This window comes from Oncorhynchus nerka, linkage group LG20, assembly GCF_034236695.1.
Source record: "Oncorhynchus nerka isolate Pitt River linkage group LG20, Oner_Uvic_2.0, whole genome shotgun sequence".
NCBI classification, from domain to species: Eukaryota; Metazoa; Chordata; class Actinopteri; order Salmoniformes; family Salmonidae; genus Oncorhynchus; species Oncorhynchus nerka.
Window position 1 is genome coordinate 23,140,741 of NC_088415.1, and position 22,183 is coordinate 23,162,923.

At 41.8% G+C, this 22,183-nt stretch overlaps 1 protein-coding gene across 1 annotated transcript; it reads left to right on the forward strand.

Moving 5' to 3' along the window:
* Positions 1-12,097: 12,097 nt before the first annotated feature.
* On the forward strand, positions 12,098-21,884 carry LOC115101630 (protein Wnt-7a). Its single transcript, XM_029621089.2, has 4 exons — positions 12,098-12,429; positions 13,113-13,339; positions 16,784-17,055; positions 19,902-21,884. The coding sequence occupies exons 1-4, from the start codon at positions 12,359-12,361 to the stop codon at positions 20,382-20,384; spliced, it is 1,053 nt and encodes a 350-aa protein (XP_029476949.1). The 5' UTR covers positions 12,098-12,358; the 3' UTR covers positions 20,385-21,884.
* Positions 21,885-22,183: the final 299 nt, after the last annotated feature.

Genomic DNA, 22,183 nt, shown 5'->3' on the forward strand with positions numbered 1-22,183 from the left:
TCATATGTCAATATGCCTTGTATACTGTTGTTTAGGTTAGTCCTCATTGTTTTAGTTTACTGCGGAGCCCCTAGTTCCACTCATCATTCCTCATTTGTCCCACTTCCCACACATGCTGTGACCTCACCCATTAAAACCAGCTTATACAGAGATACAACCTCTCTTATCACTCAGTGCCTAGGCTTACCTCCGCTGTACCCGCACCCCACCATACCCCTGTCTGCACATTATGCCCTGAATCTATTCTACCACGCCCAGAAATCTTTTGTCCACAACGCTCTAGGCGACCAGTTTTGATAGCCTTTAGCCGTACCCTCATCCTACTCCTCCTCTGTTCCTCGGGTGATGTGGAGGTAAACCCAGGCCGTGTGTGTCCCCAGGCACCCTCATTTGTTGACTTCGGTGATCGAAAAAGCCTTGGTTTCATGCATGTCAACATCAGAAGCCTCCTCCCTAAGTTTGTTTTACTCACTGCTTTAGCACACTCCGCCAACCCTGATGTCCTTGCCGTGTCTGAATCCTGGCTTAGGAAGGCCACCAACAATTCTGAGATTTCCATACCCAGCTACAACATTTTCCGTCAAGATAGAACTGCCAAAGGGGGAGGAGTTGCAATTTACTGCAGAGGTCGACCGATTTAATCGGAATGGCGGATTTCAAGTTTTCATAACAATCGTGAAAATCGGTATTTTGGGGCGTCAATTGTATTATTATTTTTATTTTTTAATACCATTATTTAACTAGGCACGTCAGTTAAGAACACATTCTTATTTTCAATGACTGCCTAGGAACGAAGGGTTAACTGCCTCGTTTAGGGGCAGAACGACGGATTTTCACCTTGTCAGCTCGGGGGATCCTTACAGTTAACCTTACAGTTAACTAGTCCAACGCAATAACGACCTGCCTCTCTCTCATTGCACTCCACAAGGAGTGGTAAGTCAAGGTAAGTTGCTAGCTAGCATTAAACTTATCTTATAAAAAACCATCAATAATAATCACTAGTTAACTACACATGGTTGATATTACTAGATATTATCTAGCGTGTCCTGCGTTGCATATAATCTGACTGAGCATAAACATTCATTCAAACAGCACTTTCGTGGCAATACTAAAGTGCCTATGAGAACATCCAATAGTCAAAGGTTAATGAAATACAAATGGTATAGAGGGAAATAGTCCTATAATTCCTATAATAACTACAACCTAAAATGTATTACCTGGGAATATTGAAGACTCATGTTAAAAGGAACCACCAGCTTTCATATGTTCTCATGTTCTGAGCAAGGAACTGAAACTTTAGGTTTCTTACATGGCACATATTGCACTTTTACTTTCTTCTCCAACACTTTGTTTTTGCATTATTTAAACCAAATTGAACATGTTTCATTATTTACTTGAGGCTAAATTGATTTTATTGATGTATTATATTAAGTTAAAATGTTCATTCAGTATTGTTGTTATTGTCATTATTACAAATACATTTTTTCTTTAAATCGACCGATTTAATCGGTAGCGGCTTTTTTGGTCCTCCAATAATCGGTGTCGGCGTTGAAAAATCATAATCGGTCGACCTCTAGCAGAGAGAGCCTGCAAAGTTCTGTCATACTTTCCAGGTCTATACCCAAACAGTTTGAACTTTTGAACTAATTTTTAAAATTAACCTCTCCAGAAATAAGTCTCACTGTTGCCGCCTGCTATCGACCCCCCCCCCCCCCCCCTCCGCTTCCAGCTGTGCCCTGGACACCATTTGTGAATTGATCGTTCTGTTAGGTGACCTAAACTGGGAGATCTCGCTGAGGTCTTGATTGAAAACAGCAGAGGTGTATTTGGAGGGCGAGTTAGTTAGGATGATATCTATGAGGGTGCCCGTGTTTACGGATTTGGGGTTGTACCTGGTAGGTTCATTGATCATTTGTGTGAGATTGAGGGCATCAAGCTTAGATAGTAGGATGGCCGGTGTGTTAAGCATGTTCCAGTTTAGGTCACCTAGTAGCACGAGCTCAGAAGATAGATGGTGGGGCAATCAATTCACATATGGTGTCGAGGGCACAGCTGGGGGAAGAGGGTGGTCTATAGCAAGCGGCAACGTTGAGAGACTTGTTTCTGTAAAGGTGAATTCTTAGAAGTAGAAGCTTGAATTGTTTGGGTACAGACCTGGATAGTAAGACCGAACTCTGCAGGCTATCTTTGCAGTAGATTGCAACACCGCCCCCTTTGGCAGTATCTTGGCGGAAAATGTTATAATTAGGGATGGCGATTTCAGGGTTTTTGGTGGTTTTCCTAAGCCAGGATTCAGACATCCGGGTTGGCAGAGTGTGATAAAGCAGTGAGTAAAACAAACTTTGTGAGTAGGCTTCTAATGTTAACATGCATGAAACCAAGGCTTTTACAGTTACAGAAGTCAACAAATGAGAGCACCTGGGGAGTGGGAGTGGAGCTAGGCACTGCAGGACCTGGATTAACCTCTACATCACCAGAGGAACAGAGGAGAAGTAGGATAAGGGTATGCTAAAAGCTATACGAACTGGCCGTCAAGCACGTTCGGAACAGAGAGTAAAAAGAGCAGGTTTCTGGGCATGATGGCATAGATTCAAAGCATAGCTAGCAGTTATCAGACTGGGGCTAGCAAGCTAGCAGTTAGCAGCCTGGGGTTAGCAAGCTAGCAGTTAGCAGCCCGGGGTTAGCAAGCTAGCAGTTATCAGACTGGGGCTAGCAAGCTAGCAGTTAGCAGCCCGGGGCTAACAAGCTAGCAGTTATCAGACTGGGGCAAGCTAGCAGTTAGCAGCCCGGGGCTAGCAAGCTAGCAGTTAGCAGCCCGGGGCTAAGAAGCTAGCAGTTATCAGACTGGGGCTAGCAGTTAGCAGCCCGGGGCTAACAAGCTAGCAGTTATCAGACTGGGGCTAGCAAGCTAGCAGTAAGCAGCCTGGGGTTAGCAAGCTAGCAGTTAGCAGACCCGGGGCTAGCAACCTAGCAGTTAGCAGACCCGGGGCTAGCAAGCTAGCAGTTAGTAGACCGGGGCTAGCAAGTTAGCAGAAGGGCCTTTGGGGGACGTCGTGATGGAGTCTGTTTTTGCCTCCTCGTGCAGTGACGTCGATAGACCAGTCGTTGATTACTAGGGTTCCAAGTAGCTCTAGATAGCTAGCAGGCCGCGGTTCACAGAATGGGCCTTCAGCGGATGTCGCACCTGAGGGGCCTGTTGGAATCCTCGGGCAGATTATGTCGGTATTCCAGTCGTAGAGGATCGGCGGGGTTCCGTGCCCCGTACCGGTAGTAGAAGGGGTCCGGATTTTGTAGCCCAGGAGTGGGCTTCAGTGGTAGCTTCAGGCTAATTGATGCTTGCTCCGGGATTGTAACGCTAGCCAGGAGTATTCACCCGCGATTGCGGTTAGCTAGTTGCGAAGATCCAGATGACAAGGTTCAGAGTTTGCGGTAGGAATCCAGGGATATGGAGAGAAAAATAGGTCCGTTATGCTCTGGTTTGAGTCATGTTGTACAAACTGGAGAGCGCTTTCCGAGCTAAATGTTAGCTGATGACCGCTAGCAGTGGTTTGCTGACTGATAGCTGGTAGCTAGTTAGCTGGTTAACTTCAGTTGAGGGATTCCAGATCCGAAGTAAATAGAAATACTTTAGAGAATAAAAAAACAGCTCCACGCCACATTGGGCGAGGTGGGTTGCAGGAGAGTATTTAGAAGTTGAGGTTTAGGAAAATATTTAAAGATATGCGAAGAAATACAAGATATACAAGGGACACCACAGGGTGTAGCAGTCAGACGTCTTTGTCATCTTGGAAATCAATCTTTCGGAATGTAGTGGAGTAAAAGTTGTCAAAAATATAAATAGTAAGGTACAGGTACAAAAACTACTCAAGTAATACTTAAAATTATTTTTACTAAAGTACTTTACACCACTGCTCGTAAATATGTAGACATTTCAGTGACTGGTGCAAACTGCTGTCGAACCTATGAAGTCCTCCCACAGGGAGGAGTGATGCACGGGAGTTGAAAGAGTAAGCCTTCAGGACATCCTTCATATCCACTGCTTCCACTGATGCCAAAATGCTTCAGTAATCACAGACCACATTATGAATGCTTTGTAAACACAAGACATGAAATGTACATCAGTTTATCACTACAGTACTTAGTACATTCTGTCTCTGTATTTACCTTATTTGTTTCCTTGATGGATGGAAATGTCTTCTGGACATGGAGTGAGAGGCTCCCAGTAAGTAGTATCGACTTTCCAGGGTGAGCCCTTTGTCTCTGTCAGTTGTCCACATCCACACTCTTAAGGACAGGTCCTGAGACGTGGTGACTACATGTAAACGATCCTGAGAGACAATCCATTTCCACACACTCTTAAGGACAGGTCCTGAGAGACAATCCATTTCCACACACTCTTAAGGACAGGTCCTGAGAGACAATCCATTTCCACACACTCTTAAGGACAGGTCCTGAGACGTGGTGACTACATGTAAACGATCCTGAGAGACAATCCATTTCCACACACTCTTAAGGACAGGTCCTGAGACGTGGTGACTACATGTAAACGATCCTGAGAGACAATCCATTTCCACACACTCTTAAGGACAGGTCCTGAGAGACAATCCATTTCCACACACTCTTAAGGACAGGTCCTGAGAGACAATCCATTTCCACACACTCTTAAGGATAGGTCCTGAGACGTGGTGACTACATGTAAACGATCCTGAGAGACAATCCATTTCCACACACTCTTAAGGACAGGTCCTGAGAGACAATCCATTTCCACACACTCTTAAGGACAGGTCCTGAGACGTGGTGACTACATGTAAACGGTCCTGAGAGACAATCCATTTCCACACACTTACAAATAGATTTTTATTCCATGAGATATCCTGGCTAAACAAGGGCCAAAGTATTTTAAAGAATACATCTAGGGGAGAATAGAATATTGATCTAGAACACTGCAGATACTATGTATTATGCTGATATGCGTTTCCCTGATACTAGTAGAGCACCAAAATAAACAATCCAATCTTATCCATGGTTATTATCATCCGTAGTAGATATGCACAACCAATAAGACTGAAACCCTTACCACATAAATGGAGGAGATTGATCCATTATGGTCCTTGAAGCTACTCTTTTTGACATTGTTAGCTGGCTTGCTAAATGGCTAATTGTTTTTATTCGAATTATGCATCTGGACAGTGTACCTAGTAGTGGGGAGTCGACTCCAAATGAATCGATTCGTCGACTCCTTGCCCTTCGACTCCCATTTCTGGGTGTCATGCTGGAATCGACTCCTAACATTCAGTATTGTTGCAACTGAGGAAACTATTTTCCGTAGTCTACTTCGTGAACACAAACGTTCACTGCAACGGAAGAGCAAGCTAGCGAGAGACGGAAGGGTCACAGCCAGGCATAGGCAGGCATGTCGGCCACCAGGCAGAAAGTCAGAATCGTGCATCGGTAATCAAAAGATGTAGACTATAGGCTACCGCAATGCTGTATTTTGCTATTTATTTGCATGCAATGACTCATGCAAGTTCACTAAAGTAGGGACTATCAATGAGTAGGCTGAGTTATTCTACTTGCAACAGACCAAAGACCAAACATATATTTAGCGTTTTTCATAGCAAAGAGAAAGCGAGGCGGTCAGAACCGTGCACTTAGGTTATATTTTGGTAATCTGTATCTAGCAATGCCTCGTAAATTCACCAAAAGTATATGCAATAAGGCCCGATGAGATGTGGTATATGGCCAATATACCACGACTAAGTGCTGTTTTTATGCACGACGCAATGCCTGGACACAGCTCTTAGCCATGGTATATTGGCCATATATCACACACCCCCGAGGTGCCTTATTGCTATTCTAAACTGGTTACCAATGTAATTAGAGCAGTAAAAATACACGTTTTGTCATTCCCGTGGTATAGGGTCTGATATACCCCGGCTGTCAGCCAATCATTATTCAGGGTTCGAACCATCCAGTTTATAATAAAGCATATATTAGGCTATCAATGATTATGGTTAAGATATTCTTTATAGTGCCAGTGAATTGAAGTTGAACATTGCCAACTGCATCAGTTTAATTAGGCTTAAATGTCCAATAAAAACTATTGCCTATAGTTTATTTAATGAAACCCTGGTAACTCTCCACGAACAGGGTTGGAGAGCCCTGTCCTAGGCAATAGATCGCAAAACAGCATCCCCGCTAAACTTTTTGGAAATGGCAAGTTACAGTTTTTCCCAATTGGTTACACACTAAAATTGGCACTGAAACGCAATCACAGAAACCTGAAACTCATGTACCAAATCATTAAACCAAGTCTGCAAAATTGCAAGCACAATTCCAGCTTTACACTCAGTTTTCTATTCTATATCACACCTTTTGCAAAACACTACACACAGTTCTCTATATTAGGCACACAACATTCAAAATTAAAATCTCTTTAGACCCTTTGGAAAGCAATGCCAATCACAATGCCAAGCTCTATACACCAATTGGCAACACCCACTCCTCACAGGTGTAAACACTAGTTGCTGAATTGTTCACTTATAAATCAGAGCTTTAGCACTTTAAAAGGCCACAGATGAGCTCTCCTGTTTTGGGGGAAAATGGAAGTCAATGGTAAAGCAAGAGCTAGAGGTGAAGGAGTGAGAGTAAGTGGAGGATGAGGAAGGACAGTCGTCTCAGATGAGATCAGGGCCACATTTGTTGACCATGTGCTCAACCATGGATTGACTATGAGAGAAGCTGGGCAGAGAGTTCAGCCCAACCTGAGCCACTACACAGTTGCATCTGTCATCCGTACATTCAGAAATGACAACCGGTAAGTTACCTACCATCTACATTATGCTCTTTATGTATGTATACTGTAGTATACTGCAGTCCGACATGTCAGTAGGTCTATGTTACTCTGAATGTTGGCCAATGTTACAGTAATATCGTTTCATATTGAAAGAAAATAGATTATTTTAGCTTAATGTAACCAATCAAATCATATTTGTGGATCTTCTGCAGAACTGAGAGACGGCCAGGCCATGGTTGAAGACATCAGCTGTTCACACCAGAACAGACGGCCAGGCCATGGTTGAAGACATCAGCTGTTCACACCAGAACAGGAGACCGCTATTGTGAACATGGTGGTGGCAAACAATACCATTAGACTATGAGAAATCCAGAACCACATAATTGCAGACAACACAATATTCAATAACATTCACCAGGTGGGCTTGTCTACATTGGACCATGTATTACAGCACAACCGAATCTGGATGAAACCGGTCTACAGGTGGGCTTGTCTACATTGGACTGTGTATTACAGCACAACCGAATCCACAGGAAACAGGTCTACAGGTGGGCTTGTCTACATTGGACCGTGTATTACAGCACAACCGAATCCGGATGAAACCGGTCTACAGGTGGGCTTGTCTACATTGGACCATGTATTACAGCACAACCGAATCCACAGGAAACAGGTCTACAGGTGGGCTTGTCTCCATTGGACCGTGTATTACAGAGCAACCGAATCCGGATGAAACCGGTCTACAGGTGGGCTTGTCTACATTGGACCGTGTATTACAGCGCAACCGAATCCGGATGAAACCGGTCTACAGGGTGCCATTTGAACGAAACTCAGATTGGGTTAAAGAACAGCCCTATGAATATGTGCAAGTACTATACTGTGAATTTACTATCATATCAGCACTGTATAGACACATTACAGTACTGTAATCCAGTGTATTGTGCCTCACCATATTGACTGTTCTAGGTCTATGTCACATGTCTGTTTCAAAGAGTCTTAGAGCTGGATGCTTCTGCAATTCAGCACGTTTATATTTACATTGATGAGGCTGGCTTTAACCTAGCCAAAAGAAGGGGATGGGGACGGAACATTATTGGCCACCGTGCCATTGTGAATGGCCCTGGACAGCGTGAAGGGAATATCACCATGTGCGCAGCCGTTAGCCAGCAAGGCATCCTCCATCACCATGCCAACCTTGGTCCCTACAACACCGCCCTTCTCATCACATTCCTGTGCACACTACATGGCATCCTCATTCCAGCCGAGCAGAGGGGTGGACCAGAGCAGCCCAGGTATGTTGTCATCTGTGACAACGTGAGTTTCCACCGGGCTGATCTGGTCCGCAACTGGTTCATCGACCACCCACAATTTATTGTTCTTTTCCTCCCACCATGTTCTCCATTCCTAAATGCAATTGAAGAGTTTTTTTCGGCATAGCGATGGAATGTGTATGACCGCCATCACCTCGCACACATGCCTTTTCTCCAGGCAATGGAGGATGCATGTGGTGAAGTTGTTGTGGGGGCTTTCGGCGGCTGGATCCGTCACTCCAGAAGATTCTTTCCCTGCTGTTTAGCCAGGGAGAACATCGCTTGTGATGTAGATGAGGTGTTGTGGCGAGACCAAAATAGGAGGCAGGATGCAGCCCAATGTATTTTTTCCTTACATTTTGCATGTGATTTTGTCTTTTTGTGTTTAGAGTTTTGAAAGAATGAGCCACTTTCATTTTTCTTTTTTCTTTTTTTTACAGATAACCAGGAAAAACATTCATGAAGATAAAGGGTTTTCTCCTGTTGGGCATGGAAAGTGTTCCATACAAAACACAAGTGTTCAGAGATACTGCATTTTGGAAATAAATGACAATGTTTTTATTACTGTATTGCATTTGTGTGTTTATTTATGTATATTTAAGTAGGTATACATTACTGTAACAATATTTTACCGCCGGCTACAGTGTAACACTGAAAATGCAAAAGGCATAAACCTAACGATGGGATATTCACCAGTGTTTTGTTGGTTGGTAGACAGATCTATTCATAAGACGCGTGCCATTTTGATGCAAAAACAAAACATTTTGGAAAGAGAGAACAGATTTGAATGCAGTGTTTGCTTTTGCTTTTGCTAGAGATTTGTAGAGTTTTGCATTTTGTGGTTTTGTGTTGGGCCAAAGATTTGGGAAACTGGGCCAAAGATTCAGCAAACGTGTGTAAACAATTGTGGAATCATCCATAAACACAGTCAAGTGCAAATACGGTTCAGCAGCGCAAATCAGCAGGATGTTGGGCATTGTTATTAAGAAGGATGTCTGCCATTTATGGATCCCTAAAATAATGATTATGATCACACTAAATATATTTAAATATTATAGGGAGACCTATACATTTGGCAGCCAAGTACAAGTTATCAATGTAGCCTGTTATTGTCTAGACACGGTGTTTAAATATCGTCACGCCTACAATAAAAACCTCCAGGCTTCCATCATGAGTCAATTAATTTTGAGGAAAAAAAAAAGAATTACAGAGGGCAGTTTGGAAAAACGAATCCAGTGTGAATCGTCCTCTAGTTAACATTAGCCTTCTACCTCTAGCTACATATTGAACTTCCATCCTCTCAGGCCAGGGGCACAACAATATATAAATACATGTTTGGATCAGAATCGCCATTATAATCATTGGCCAGTACAGAGAATTAAATCAAACCAAATCCCTACCTCCATCCACGGCTAATTTAGGATAGGGAGGCAACAAGGTCATACTCGTGTGGGCTAGACAGTATCAAATAGATGGCCTACACGTAGAGTCACAGAGCGGGCGCTGTTTCAGTCGCTTGGATGCTTTCTCCTGTGAGATACATTCAGCCTCTTGCGAATTGATGGAAAATGATGAAACACAGAGAGACGTAAGAGGAAAATAAAAACATAAAATACTTACTTTTTTGGGGAAGCCTGTCTTGCACTGACTTTGCCGAACATCTTTACTGAACTTTAGACTTATGAGTTACCACCCCCGGTCTCAGGGATGGTTTGGATATTCCTTTGGTCTCTATTGAGTTAGGTAAATCAGCTTTTAGGTGCACATTATTTGTGGTACAATCTTCAAAATGTTCTTAAATGTGATATTTTGGTGCCTCTAGTGCAATTCAGAAAGGTGATTGAGGACCTTATTGCTGATGAATGCATTTGTTTTGTTATGACCATGTTGTTCATTCTGCTTGCATTTTGTATTTATATTGATGTGTGTTTTCTCTCTAATTATAATGTCATTCAGGGCTCATCTGTAAAAGAGATCTGGGTCTCAGTATGACTCCCTGATAAAATAAAGGTTCAATTAAAATGAGATGGTGTGTATGAGCATCCATTAAATTTGTGTTTTGGGCAAGAGTCAACTCCTATGACTCCAACCACAGGAGTTGGAGTTGAGCAAAAGTCGACTCCAATCACAAATCCAAATCCTGGAGTCGTGCACCACTAACTGTACTAGATTTTTTTGTTTCACCTTGCTGCTGTTTCCTGATCTTTTGAAAACATCAATTGAAAAGGGACCTGAACCTTGAGAGGAATGTGAGATGCAGTAAAGGAATGCAGTACTGAGTCCGAGGGCTCGTAGAAAGGACGACTGGCTACTACTCTGAACTGTGTGTGGCGGGCTTTCTGGTGGCCAGAGCTGTTGAGGCATCACACAAGTGGGTGCCATACTTTGTGAAGGAGAAGGTTCAGTAGCTACACAACTGTTCATTTGTTTTTTGAGCTTTTGAAGTGCTTTGAGATTATGAAAAGTGCTATCGAAATGTATTACAGAGTGCTGCTGCCCTTCCAGAAGGATGTCTGAGGTCTTCCCCTCAAATACCAACAATTTCTCCACCTGCTCAACTGAAGTAGGAGGAAATGTGTGGCAGTTAGACCAAAAATCCATTACAAACGACCATGAAAATGACACAAGGGGACAAGCTTGTTAAAGTAACAGGTAACGAGAATCTAAATAGATTAAGATATTAAACGTCTCAACTCGACACTTTACCCTGGATCTCTGACTTGTATCTAGTATTTTTAATGCTGATGTCGAACACAGAGAAAAGCTTGTTGTGATGTGTGAGTGGTCCTTGCAGTGGATGCTGGACAGTCTGACCGGCTGGCAGGGCAGGAAGACCGCAGCCTGAGACAGACAGAGACACTGGCACAGATACACTCATGCCGCGGGAAGATGTTTAGGGTTGAGGGTGCTGACATTACATTTTTTATACCTTTAAAAATATATATTATTCAACAGGTGCTGCAGAACCCTCAACACCCCTACTTCCTGCGGCTAGGGATAGGCTGAGTTTACACAGGCATCCCAATTCTGATCTTTTGCCCAATTATGGGAAAGATCTGATTTGTCAGAATACCAATTAGTGGCAAAAAAGAGCCTGTGTAAATGCAGCCTTATTGAAATAGCCTAAATTGGCAATTCCATGTTAACAGAGTGACACAGAAATTCGGATTTTTCACTTTAAAATGTACATCAAACAAAAAACAATAATTGCAAAGTTAAACAAACCACACAACTATATGCAGAAGGACCACTTTTAACAATTTCCACAGATTTTTTTTACAAAAACACATTTACTTGAAGAACAGTGCAGATGCAATGTTTGGAAAGAGAATAAAGGCACAAACAGCTTATTGCTGGCTGTCAAATATAATTTCAGCGAATCTTTATTCAGTTTTCAACGCTATATATGTTAATTGGTCTGCAGATGGCGCTATTATAAATGGTACAAAACTTCTCCAAAACAGAGGCGCAAGGATGCGCTGGACGTATGTGATGAAGGAAGGAGCTGTCACAGGTAAGCAAGTTATGTACAAATTGTGCCAACATTGTATATATAAAGGCGACCATTTGTTGACATGTTTTGTTTCAAAATAGGTTATGTGGACAATTTATTAAGTGAGTGCAATGAAAATGTATGCATGTAATTTAATTTGAGATGAGTTCGGCAGTTCGAGTTAGGCTATGTTTATTTTTGAAGTATAAATTGTAGCCTATTTAATGATAATCATACGCCGTTAGTGAAAATAACATATTCTCATTATCAACGCACAAGATGTACTACCATCATTATCCACTGCGTGTGTGTTTTCATTTATTAGAAAGGTAAAAGGCTTAATGATTAGGTGAACTGACAACTGGAATAGTTGTGGAGAGATTCAGCCCAGGCGGGATTCCACAGTAGGGCCCTATGTCTCCTCTAAACACGCCCCGGATATATGAGCCAGATATATAGATCATGCGGGTAGCAAAGGAACTGTGAGAAGGAGATAATCACACTACAATACTTTCTCATCCTTAGTTTTACCTGTGACACCCTCGCAATGACAAGCCGGCGCAGCAAAGGGGACACTTAAGGGGAATTTACGGAAATCATTACAGCTAGGAAACTATATAAAATTATTGAGAGTAACTATTGGGGATATTCGTTGGTATCGACTTGGAGTAACTTTGGATACTTGGACAGTGACTATCGGAGAATATCTATCTATTTATCATTTTCGCTTACACATTGCATGAAACTGAGAGTGGAAGCACCATGAGTCGGAAAACTAGACGCTGGATTTTTCGGGTTTTGCTTTGCCTTGGGATTGTCTATTTGAAAATCGGGTGAGTTTGATTCTTATAGGCATGTTCATCTCACATTGTTATGTTCCTAAATATCAGAATATAAAACATAAAGAGTATAGACTATAACAGAACGTTTCGGATGTAATTTTGTTACACAGGCTACGTTTCTATAAATGAAACTTTCTTTCAATTATTGTAATTATATATCTACGTAAACGATGTTCATTGTTCATTTGACATTGGCCCGTGAACAATGCAAGGTTTCTGAGAGTTTGTTTAATTATTCTGTTCCAAAAAATCTATCGAGTTGATGGAAAATCTGAGTTTTTACCATTAGAAACCACCTGACGAAGTTTATTCCGATCTCTTGGCCCATACAAATCAATTACATTAAATTTATAAATTAGGCTACAGAATGCTTATGTTTAGTCCTTTCTATTTTGTAACACACTTGTAGATTACTCAAAAACAGGTTCATTGAGTTTAATAAGGGAGATATGTCTCGTATTTATACAAACCCAGGTTTAATAACCTCAAGAGGCAAGGAAAACATTAAGTCTGTGCTTTTAAATTGTATGAATGTATAACCCTATTTCATATTATAAACATGTAATAAAGCTTTAATAAACACGGTATTATCTAGGAGTTTGAAAACTATGTTGTCCATATAGCAATATCTGGCAGTCACTTTAATTCCATGTCTAACTCTTGTATCCTTACAGTGGCTTTTCATCCGTGGTCGCGCTAGGTGCGAGTATAATCTGTAACAAGATTCCCGGGTTGGCTCCCCGACAGCGGATAATCTGCCAGAGTCGCCCCGATGCCATTATTGTCATCGGAGAGGGAGCCCAAATGGGGATCAACGAGTGTCAGTTTCAATTCAAAAATGGGCGCTGGAACTGCTCTGCGCTTGGAGAGAGAACGGTCTTCGGAAAAGAGTTGAAAGTGGGTATGTTGCAAATCAATTCAAATTTGGTCAGAGTTTTTTAAAATGTCATTTCATTACTAAAATGTCCCCAATTGTATAATTCATAAAGGCCTGTAGGTTAGCTTTCGCATTGTGAGTCAAGAGCGCTCAGTGCCGCATGCAGACAAATGTCCCGTATCCTTTTGAGAACCTGGTTTAGCCTGTATATTCAAATGATATTTGACACAAATCGTTTGTTGCTTTTCTGAATATTATCTACGGACACGTAGGTGCTAATATATTTCCCCCTTTTAATGTCACCAGCGCGTATACATTCCTGTATTTAGGCTATATATACTTGCATTATGTGTGCGTCGATAACATGGACACACTTTAGAGAAAGGGAACTGCGTATCCATTTGAGAGCAACATGCTGTGGCAATTACAATGTGTTGACTGAGAGATTTAAAAACGTTTCCCATAGGCTATACACTAGAAGTATCAACAGGCAACTTAATTGTAACAGCATACACATTTTCCCAATAACCTAAATTATCATGGTTAGGTTGAAGCTGTGTCATTTACTTCCTATCTCTAAAGTCTAACACTGGTCTTACAAGAGAGAGCCAGAGTGAGAGAGAAAGGAGAGGAACTGAACAAATCCAAAATGTATCAGAAGCCAGCACAGTAACAAAGCTCTTGTGAACATTGACAGCCTGTCTTTTCAGTGCAGTGTAGTCTCCTGAGACACATATTTACTGGTCTTTATCTTTCTCTATCACTGGCTACTGTGGCTCTCACAGTAAAGACGACAATCTTACCACGGGTATAAGTTACAGTGGATAGAAAGTACAGAGAAATAAAGTCCTAAAATACTGAACTGAACATACACAGGGGAATAAGGAAAGAAAGGAAAAGTTCAAATGAAGTACTGGAACTACCTGGTCAGGCAATAGCATTGATGAGTGTATTGGATGTATTTGGGGACACGGGGATGGCCTACAATAGATGCAGGCTCATGGCTGGTACAATGGAGGCTGAACTTGTTCAATAAGAACTTTTCCATGTTGTGCCTATCAAGCATGCCCTGGAGTTGTCTGAAGGACTTCTTGGAGTATGCTCCTGTGCATAATATTGCATAAAGTCACAGATACTTTGGATAACAGAGCAGCTGACATTGATCCCAATGTGATCAGATATTCAGCAGATGGTGAATCTGTGGCAACCACCAGATTGTTGCATATTCAGGGTGCAACTAGAATGTAGTCTAGGATCTTATCCTATCTCAACCTGGAGTTGGGCTCTTCAACAGAGTCGCACACAACAAATGTAGCTAATAGCATTGAAATAGAAAAATGTTAGTGTTTAAACCATCAATGACAATTAGCTACACTCTTAGAAAAATGGGTTCCAAAAGGGTTCTTTGGCTGTCCTGATAGGATAACCCTTTTTGTTTCCATGTAGAACCCTCTGTAGAAAGGGTTCTACATGGAACCCCAAAAGAGTTCTACCTGGAACCAAAAGGGTCCAACTTGTACCAAAAAGGGTTCTTCAGAGGGTTCTCCTATGGCGACAGTTGAAGAACCCATTAAGGTTCTAGATAGCACCTTTTTTTAAGAGTGTAGACTACAGTATAGCTAATTGTCATCTTCTGATCTCTTATTTCCCTTCATACAATGCATTACTATAAATCCACAACTAGTGCATTCAATGGCAGTTCGCAATATTATTGGTTGGTTGGCACTATGAAAAGGTCTTGGCTATCTACAGCTGTTGGTGTGAAAGGCATAATCCTCTCCTGCTGTTCAAGTGAAAACGGTGGTCTTTCACAATATGTTTTCTTCATGAATGAGTGGTTTAAGACATTGAAGAGTTTGGCATGGACAACCATGCAAAATAGATTGGTTTCACTGATCAGATTAGTGGTTAGAAACGAATGCCATTGTTGATGTCTAGTGTGAGTGGGGTGGAGCTTGCATGCTCTCACTTGTGGCCTAGGAAAGGCAGCCTAGGGTTTTTTTTGTTTGCAGGGGTGCAAGGTGCATCTAATGTTTTTAGTATTTCAGTAGTTTTTCAGTAGTATCTTGTGTGTTGCATATCAACCAACATGAATACTAAAATAACATTTAATTATACTTTTTTTAAATGGTCTTTTCTACATATAACTTGGTGTAATAAGAGTATTCATATTCAACACTTCAAAGCATTGCTTCCGTTGCTTTTAAGTCTTTCCACTCAGGTCTCGTGACAAAGTACTACATAATTCCTACCCTCCTTTGTTTTGAACCAATGATCTGGGGGGAAATGAACAGCGGAGCAGTCAGAACTGACTGACTTTGTGCTGGCACACCTTCTTTTTTTGGCTCGGGGCCATTCGAATCTATAAAAACGTCCACATAATTGATGCCTCAATATGAGTTTTTTTTTCCAATGGCAAGGGCACAGATCCAAGATGTTTATCAAGAACAGGGCAGCAGCACCTAGTGAATCTGTGTTCACCAGAAAGTACCGAGGATGGTATCATGTTTGTTTTGAGGAAATGTCAACTGGAGGAGTTTGTTTACATAGATATGATGGATATTGCCATCAGTAGCTTATTGTTTGTATATACTCTAGCTACATAACTTCAGATGCAGATATTTCACTCTCTATGCATGCACACAGAGAATTCATGTTTGGTTAATAATAAGATTAATATCTGCGACCCATTTGTTTGCATCAGGAAATAATGTTAAACTAAACTAACTCATTGGAAAATTACACAAGTATGCACTTGTACATTAAAGCTTGGTATTAAAGCTGGGTATAAGCCAGTTTCCCTGTTCCCTATTTGCTTATCATCTTGAGACCTTGAAATACATGCTATGACTAAAATCTTTTTGCAAGAAGCTCTTCTCTTTAAATCATGACAGGTTAATCTTAAACTATTTCCCGATAATTCAAACACCCCAGTGTGCGTAAATGATTTGTTAGTCGGACCTTGGGGAGATAACCTCTGAATCAAGATCCACCCTGCAAGAATACACAGAGCGTACCAGGCTCTGATCGGATCAATAGCTCTTCCTTCTCCAAAGCCCTCTCATTCATACTGCTTTATTGACTTGGAAGTTCACAGCCATTTTGGTAAAAGGCAGGCCAGTTTCCGGATTACTGTAGTCATTGAGTGGTCGTGAGTGAGACTGACAAAGATTTTGATATGAGCACTCACACTTAATGGTTCATCTGCTTTCAAATGGCTATTTTTCAACATACAGTATACATTATATTTTATATGCACCATTTAGACGGAAGTATGTAATGAAAATTCATATTTCCTCCCTTATCCCTGTCCTATTTATCAAGTGGTGAAACATACAGCTGTAGCACCAAAAATATATGCATTATTCCTGATATCAGATATCTCCCAGATATCACACTCATTCATACATTAAAATTATAAACTGCAAGTCAGTAAAATACTCAAGTTCCTCCTATGTTCTCTCCTAGGCAGTAAAGAGGCTGCGTTCACCTATGCCATCATTGCGGCCGGAGTTGCCCACGCCATCACTGCAGCCTGTACGCAGGGAAACCTGAGTGACTGCAGCTGTGATACGGAGAAGCAGGGTTTCTACAGTAAAGGCCAGGGCTGGAAGTGGGGCGGCTGTTCAGCAGACATCAGCTACGGCCTGGGCTTCTCCAAGGTGTTCGTTGATGCCAGGGAGGTCAAACAGAACGCCAGGTCTCTCATGAACCTGCATAACAACGAGGTGGGACGCAAGGTACGTGACCATCCACTCCACTTCTTGTTTCTTTCTCCATAGGGAAGGATCTTACAAATGTGCTATCTGAATTTGAACAGTTTCTCAAAGCAAGAAAATATTCCTGCAGCAACAGGAAATGTTAATTATTATGTAGATTTTAATTAATGAACATTTTTGTAGGGGTTGATACATTTTCTGTTAGGGCAAAACAAGTCTGAAATGTTTACGTTGAAATTACGATCTTTATAAGCTTTTTTAAATCCCAAATATACTACAAGTTTACATTTCCTGCTGTGCAGGAAAATCCTCTGAAACAAATTAAGATAGCACATCTGTAGGTTGAAGGCTCCATGCATTTTCAAACAGAAAGCCAGATCCCTGATGAACCTTCACATCAACGAGGTGGGATGCAAGGTACATGACTACACCACTCCATTTCCTGTTTCTCTCTCCATAGGGAAGGATCATAGATAGAAGGCAGTATGTATTTTCCATGGTGAAAATGTCATCCCAGCAAACCTAAACTGGATCCCAGAATATTTAATTAGGTGATGTAGGACCATTCTCCAAAAACGTTTCAATACAACAAAATCTGAGGGTAGTTCACTCCAAAAACATTTTTTGTGGTATGAAAACATCAGACCAACATAGATCTTTCGGAACAATCTCAGTAATCTCTTATAATGTCTTTATTGTAATCAGGAACTAGTTTCTTGAAGATAAAATGTGCTGTAGTTTACCCAAATTGGTACAGAGCAGACTTGAAAGAGACCAAAGTTTTGGTTAACGACATGGCCTTCCGAATGTAGGCTAGGCCTCAGTAACCATGGCTGTTGTGATTTAGTAGTCTCCACCATGCTCAGAAGCGGCTGGACCTTGCCAAGGATCTGGGCATTGGGGCCAAGATTAAACAGGCAGTGAAATAAATGCAAGCTTTTAGGGGGGCAGTTTAAGTGGCAGGGTTTGATTACGACCCAGATATCTGGGCTGAAAACAAATTGACACTGTACATTAGAGTGGTCCCTATGCTCTGCACTTTTGGGAGAAGATACAGTTACTTCAGGTTTATCACAATACCTACATTCCTTGGATTGTCTGATATTGCAGAGCCAAACACTTATTGTGTGTGATAGTCTTGTGCCACAGGTTTCTATGTGATACTTATTGTCCATAACCTCTCCTAACATCGTATAATCATATCTACTGTATCACCATGTCTCTTGGGAGCGGTTACCTGCCTAACGAAGACTTTAAAGCAACTTATGTGAGTCACCTGCTGTTTTCAATGGCTTGTAGTCTGTCAATGACTAACACTGTGGAAAAATCCCTAGAAACAACCAGGATGGATCAGGGACTAGGGACTGTTCACATTCTCAGATCAAGGCTCCTGTGCATCCATGGCTGCAGCAAATAATAGATCAGCCCTGAGACTCCAGCAAGTCTGCAAGTCAAAGAAGAAGCAGAATAATTGTGCCATACAACTTGGGCGAGGCTCCTTAGCAGTACACTGGAGTTAGTGAAGAGGAAAGAAGCACCTCTCCCTCCAGAGTCAAGCCTTACCCCTCTCTCTCTCTCTGTGCCACAGAGGCCTGATTCAAACCACCAACACGTACCCAGACAGACTGAAAAGCCTTCACTCACACATTGTGCTCAACAGCTCACTGTTGCCTTTCTGTGTGGGGCCTGAATTCATCCCGCTTATCTAGACAGCTAAATTGCCTCTCACAGTGAAACGGGCTACATTCGTGGATTCAGATCAGTTGGGCTTTTTCTTTTTTCCTTCTCCTTGGTAATAAATGGCCTCTCTGTTTTGATAGTTATCCCCCCTCCTTTATTTATGCTAATCAACGCAGTGACACTGAGCAGGAGCGCGGTTCACAGCCCCCAGGTCCAATACGACCAGACAAAGCCTGTCACAAGTGTTGGTCACAGGGCTACTGATGGATTAGGAACTTGGAAGCCAAGTGTTGTCTGGTATACCACGGAGGGCTAACCGCAAAGACCGTTGTTTCTCCGCACTTTCATGCATTTGTATGCATTTCCAGTAAAAGGCACTAAAATACAATCTGTTTTATTGATTCTAGAATTTGTGGACATGGAAAATCAATATGCATTGTTCTTATGCAACATAATTAAAGGTTTTTCACTTGTCACTGATTGCGGGAACTCTCCAAATATCTATCTATTTTAGCATATAGATAGTAGATTCCAAACAAACTCCCCATACAATTTAGTTCAAGGAATTGGGACAAGTACATTAGTGTAGCTATAGTGTTGGCTGTGCCTTTTCAGGTTGAGATAGCAGACACTTGTAATAGTCATCGGAGAAGGCTTTAACAGTAATCCACATCATTCAGCAGCTTGTCCAGTCACTCCTACACACAAGGAGACTGTAACCTGATCCAGAATTATGGCTCCTGTGTACAGTCTGAATTAAGCTACTGTTTTCTAAAGGGCTGTTGTATTCACAAGTAGCTAGTTACTGATCTAATGCTGCACTGTGCACACAATGTTACCCACTTCCTTGACTTTTACATACCTGAGTCTCAGAGTATGTCACTGTGCTATGTTGCTATTTTCAGCAATCAAACTATGTAGGCCTGTAATTTACTTCCACATCCACTGACTCTTGGGCCTGCACAGAATGTTTTGATTTCAGAGGATCGTGTTATTATGACAATAAATATGGAACCCTCTGGGCCATTATCGCGCATTATAAGTGCATTATAAACATAATAGTATTATATGTTTGCAGATTCTTTTCTTTTTCAATGACCTACTTTTATATATGGTGATAGAAGCTTCAGCAGATGGTTTGCAAGGCCTGTAAAGGTAACCTCTCTCCTGGTTGTTTGTGTGTCTAGATCCTGGAGAAGAACATGCATCTGGAATGCAAGTGTCACGGTGTTTCGGGCTCCTGCACCACTAAAACCTGCTGGACTAAACTTCCCAAGTTTCGCGAGCTCGGCTACATTCTCAAAGAGAAGTATGCCCATGCTGTGCACGTGGAACCGGTCAAAGCCAGCCGCAACAAGCGGCCCAAATTCCTCAAGATCAAGAAGCCCTACTCCTACCGGAAGCCCATGGACACAGACCTTGTGTTCATTGAGAAGTCCCCTAACTACTGCGAGGCGGACCCGGTGACAGGCAGTATGGGGACACAGGGCCGGATGTGTAATAAGACTGTTATGCAGCAGATCAGCGGCTGTGACCTGATGTGCTGTGGACGAGGGTACAACACACACCAGTACTCCCGCGTGTGGCAGTGCAACTGCAAGTTCCTGTGGTGCTGCTACGTCAAATGCAACACCTGCAGTGAGAGGACAGAGGTGTACACCTGCAAATGACAGTATTTATTGGACCATCGGATGTGTGTGTGGGTGTGGGTGTGGTTATGGATGTGTGTGTGTGTGTGTGTGCATAATGGAAACTTTTTAGGTAATGGATCATTGCTGTTTTTGCAGCAGTAGACATTGAGGAACTATAAGCAGAAGATGGAACAACAGCGATTTTGTCTGCACGCAGTGCTCCATCTCCCCTCTCATTGGACATATACTGGGATGCCTGCAACAGATCACCATAAAGGGAAACACACTGTGTCCTGGATGGCAGGATGGGACAGCCTCAGGACATGAACTATAACACACTGCACTGTCTGCCAGCCAGCCAGCCTATGTTTTTGGACTATGTGTCAATGCTGAGACTGTTAAAAAGCTATGGATGGATGTGTACTATTTGTTGACTGTAGAGTGAATGGATTCCCCCAACGCTCACCATAAATCAGTGCTGGATATAATGCTGGACTCTGCTACTACTGTAGTTCTCTGTACCTGTACACTCTTAGAAAAGGGGTTCTGAAAGGGCTCTTCAGCTGTCCCCATAGTATAACCCTTCCAGGTAGAACCCTTTTGGGTTCCATATAGAACCCTCTGTGGAAAGGATTTTACATGGAACCCATAAGGGTTCTACCTGGAACCAAAAATGATTCTTCAATTCTTCATAAGGGTTCTCCTATGGGGATAGCCAAAGAACCCTTTTAGGTTGTAGATAGCACCTTTTTTCTAAGATTGTAGCTCAATAAGACGCGCTATGCACAAATGAAATTAAACAGCCATCGGGAATATTTAACACACTGTATTTAGAGACAAATAAATAATATTAATTTATTTCATAAAGAAACTACTGATTTGATCCATTATGGAGCAAGTCTTAATTGTGTAGATGGTGGGTTCTTCCCCAATGAGAGTTTTTGTTATTGTTTTCTTTGTTAATGCAATCCAAAATAGAATTTAGAGTCATACACTGGAATTAGGACCACCTGGAATAGTATGTTGCTCAGATTGTTCCAGGTTAGGCTGGTAATAGGCTACTGACATGAGTTTTTTGCTTCATCTGAAATCGTACCCTATTCCTTTTGTAGTGGCTCTGGCCAAAAGTAGTGCACTATATGGGGAATAGGGTGCCATTTTGGACGTGGACTTAGTCTTCCTTCTGTTTGCTGCTAGTCTGGAGAATCCCTCACTGTGGTCTAAGGGCATCAACACTACTGTCTGTGTTGAGTGACAACGCTCACCTCAAGCTGACTAAATTTAACAAGACATATTCAACCAGACACTCTTTTTGGTAAATATTGGTAAAGAGAGTATATTTTGAAAAAGCCTATTTTTATATACATGTCTTATTTATACGATTTCTTCTGGCATATTTCAATATCACACTCTTCCCTCTTTATGCCTCTGGAAAACCCATTCAATATCACACTCTTCCCTCTTTATGCCTCTGGAAAACCCATTCAATATCACACTCTTCCCTCTTTATGCCTCTGGAAAACCCATCCAATATCACACTCTTCCCTCTTTATGCCTCTGGAAAACCCATTCAATATCACACTCTTCCCTCTTTATGCCTCTGGAAAACCCATTCAATATCACACTCTTCCCTCTTTATGCCTCTGGAAAACCCATTCAATATCACACTCTTCCCTCTTTATCCCTGTGGAAAACCCATTCAATATTATACTCTTCCCTCTTTATCCCTCTGGAAAACCCATTCAATATTATACTCTTCCCTCTTTATCCCTCTGGAAAACCCATTCAATATCACACTCTTCCCTCTTTATCCCTCTGGAAAACCCATTCAATATCAC

What these genes read in the sequence shown, in the direction of transcription:
- LOC115101630 (XM_029621089.2), top strand. Translation starts at nt 12,359, where the DNA reads ATGAGTCGGAAAACTAGACGCTGGATTTTTCGGGTTTTGCTTTGCCTT. An exon ending in ATTGTCTATTTGAAAATCGG is followed by an intron (nt 12,430 to 13,112) that starts GTGAGTTTGATT and finishes GTATCCTTACAG; the next exon opens with TGGCTTTTCATCCGTGGTCG. An exon ending in CGGAAAAGAGTTGAAAGTGG is followed by an intron (nt 13,340 to 16,783) that starts GTATGTTGCAAA and finishes GTTCTCTCCTAG; the next exon opens with GCAGTAAAGAGGCTGCGTTC.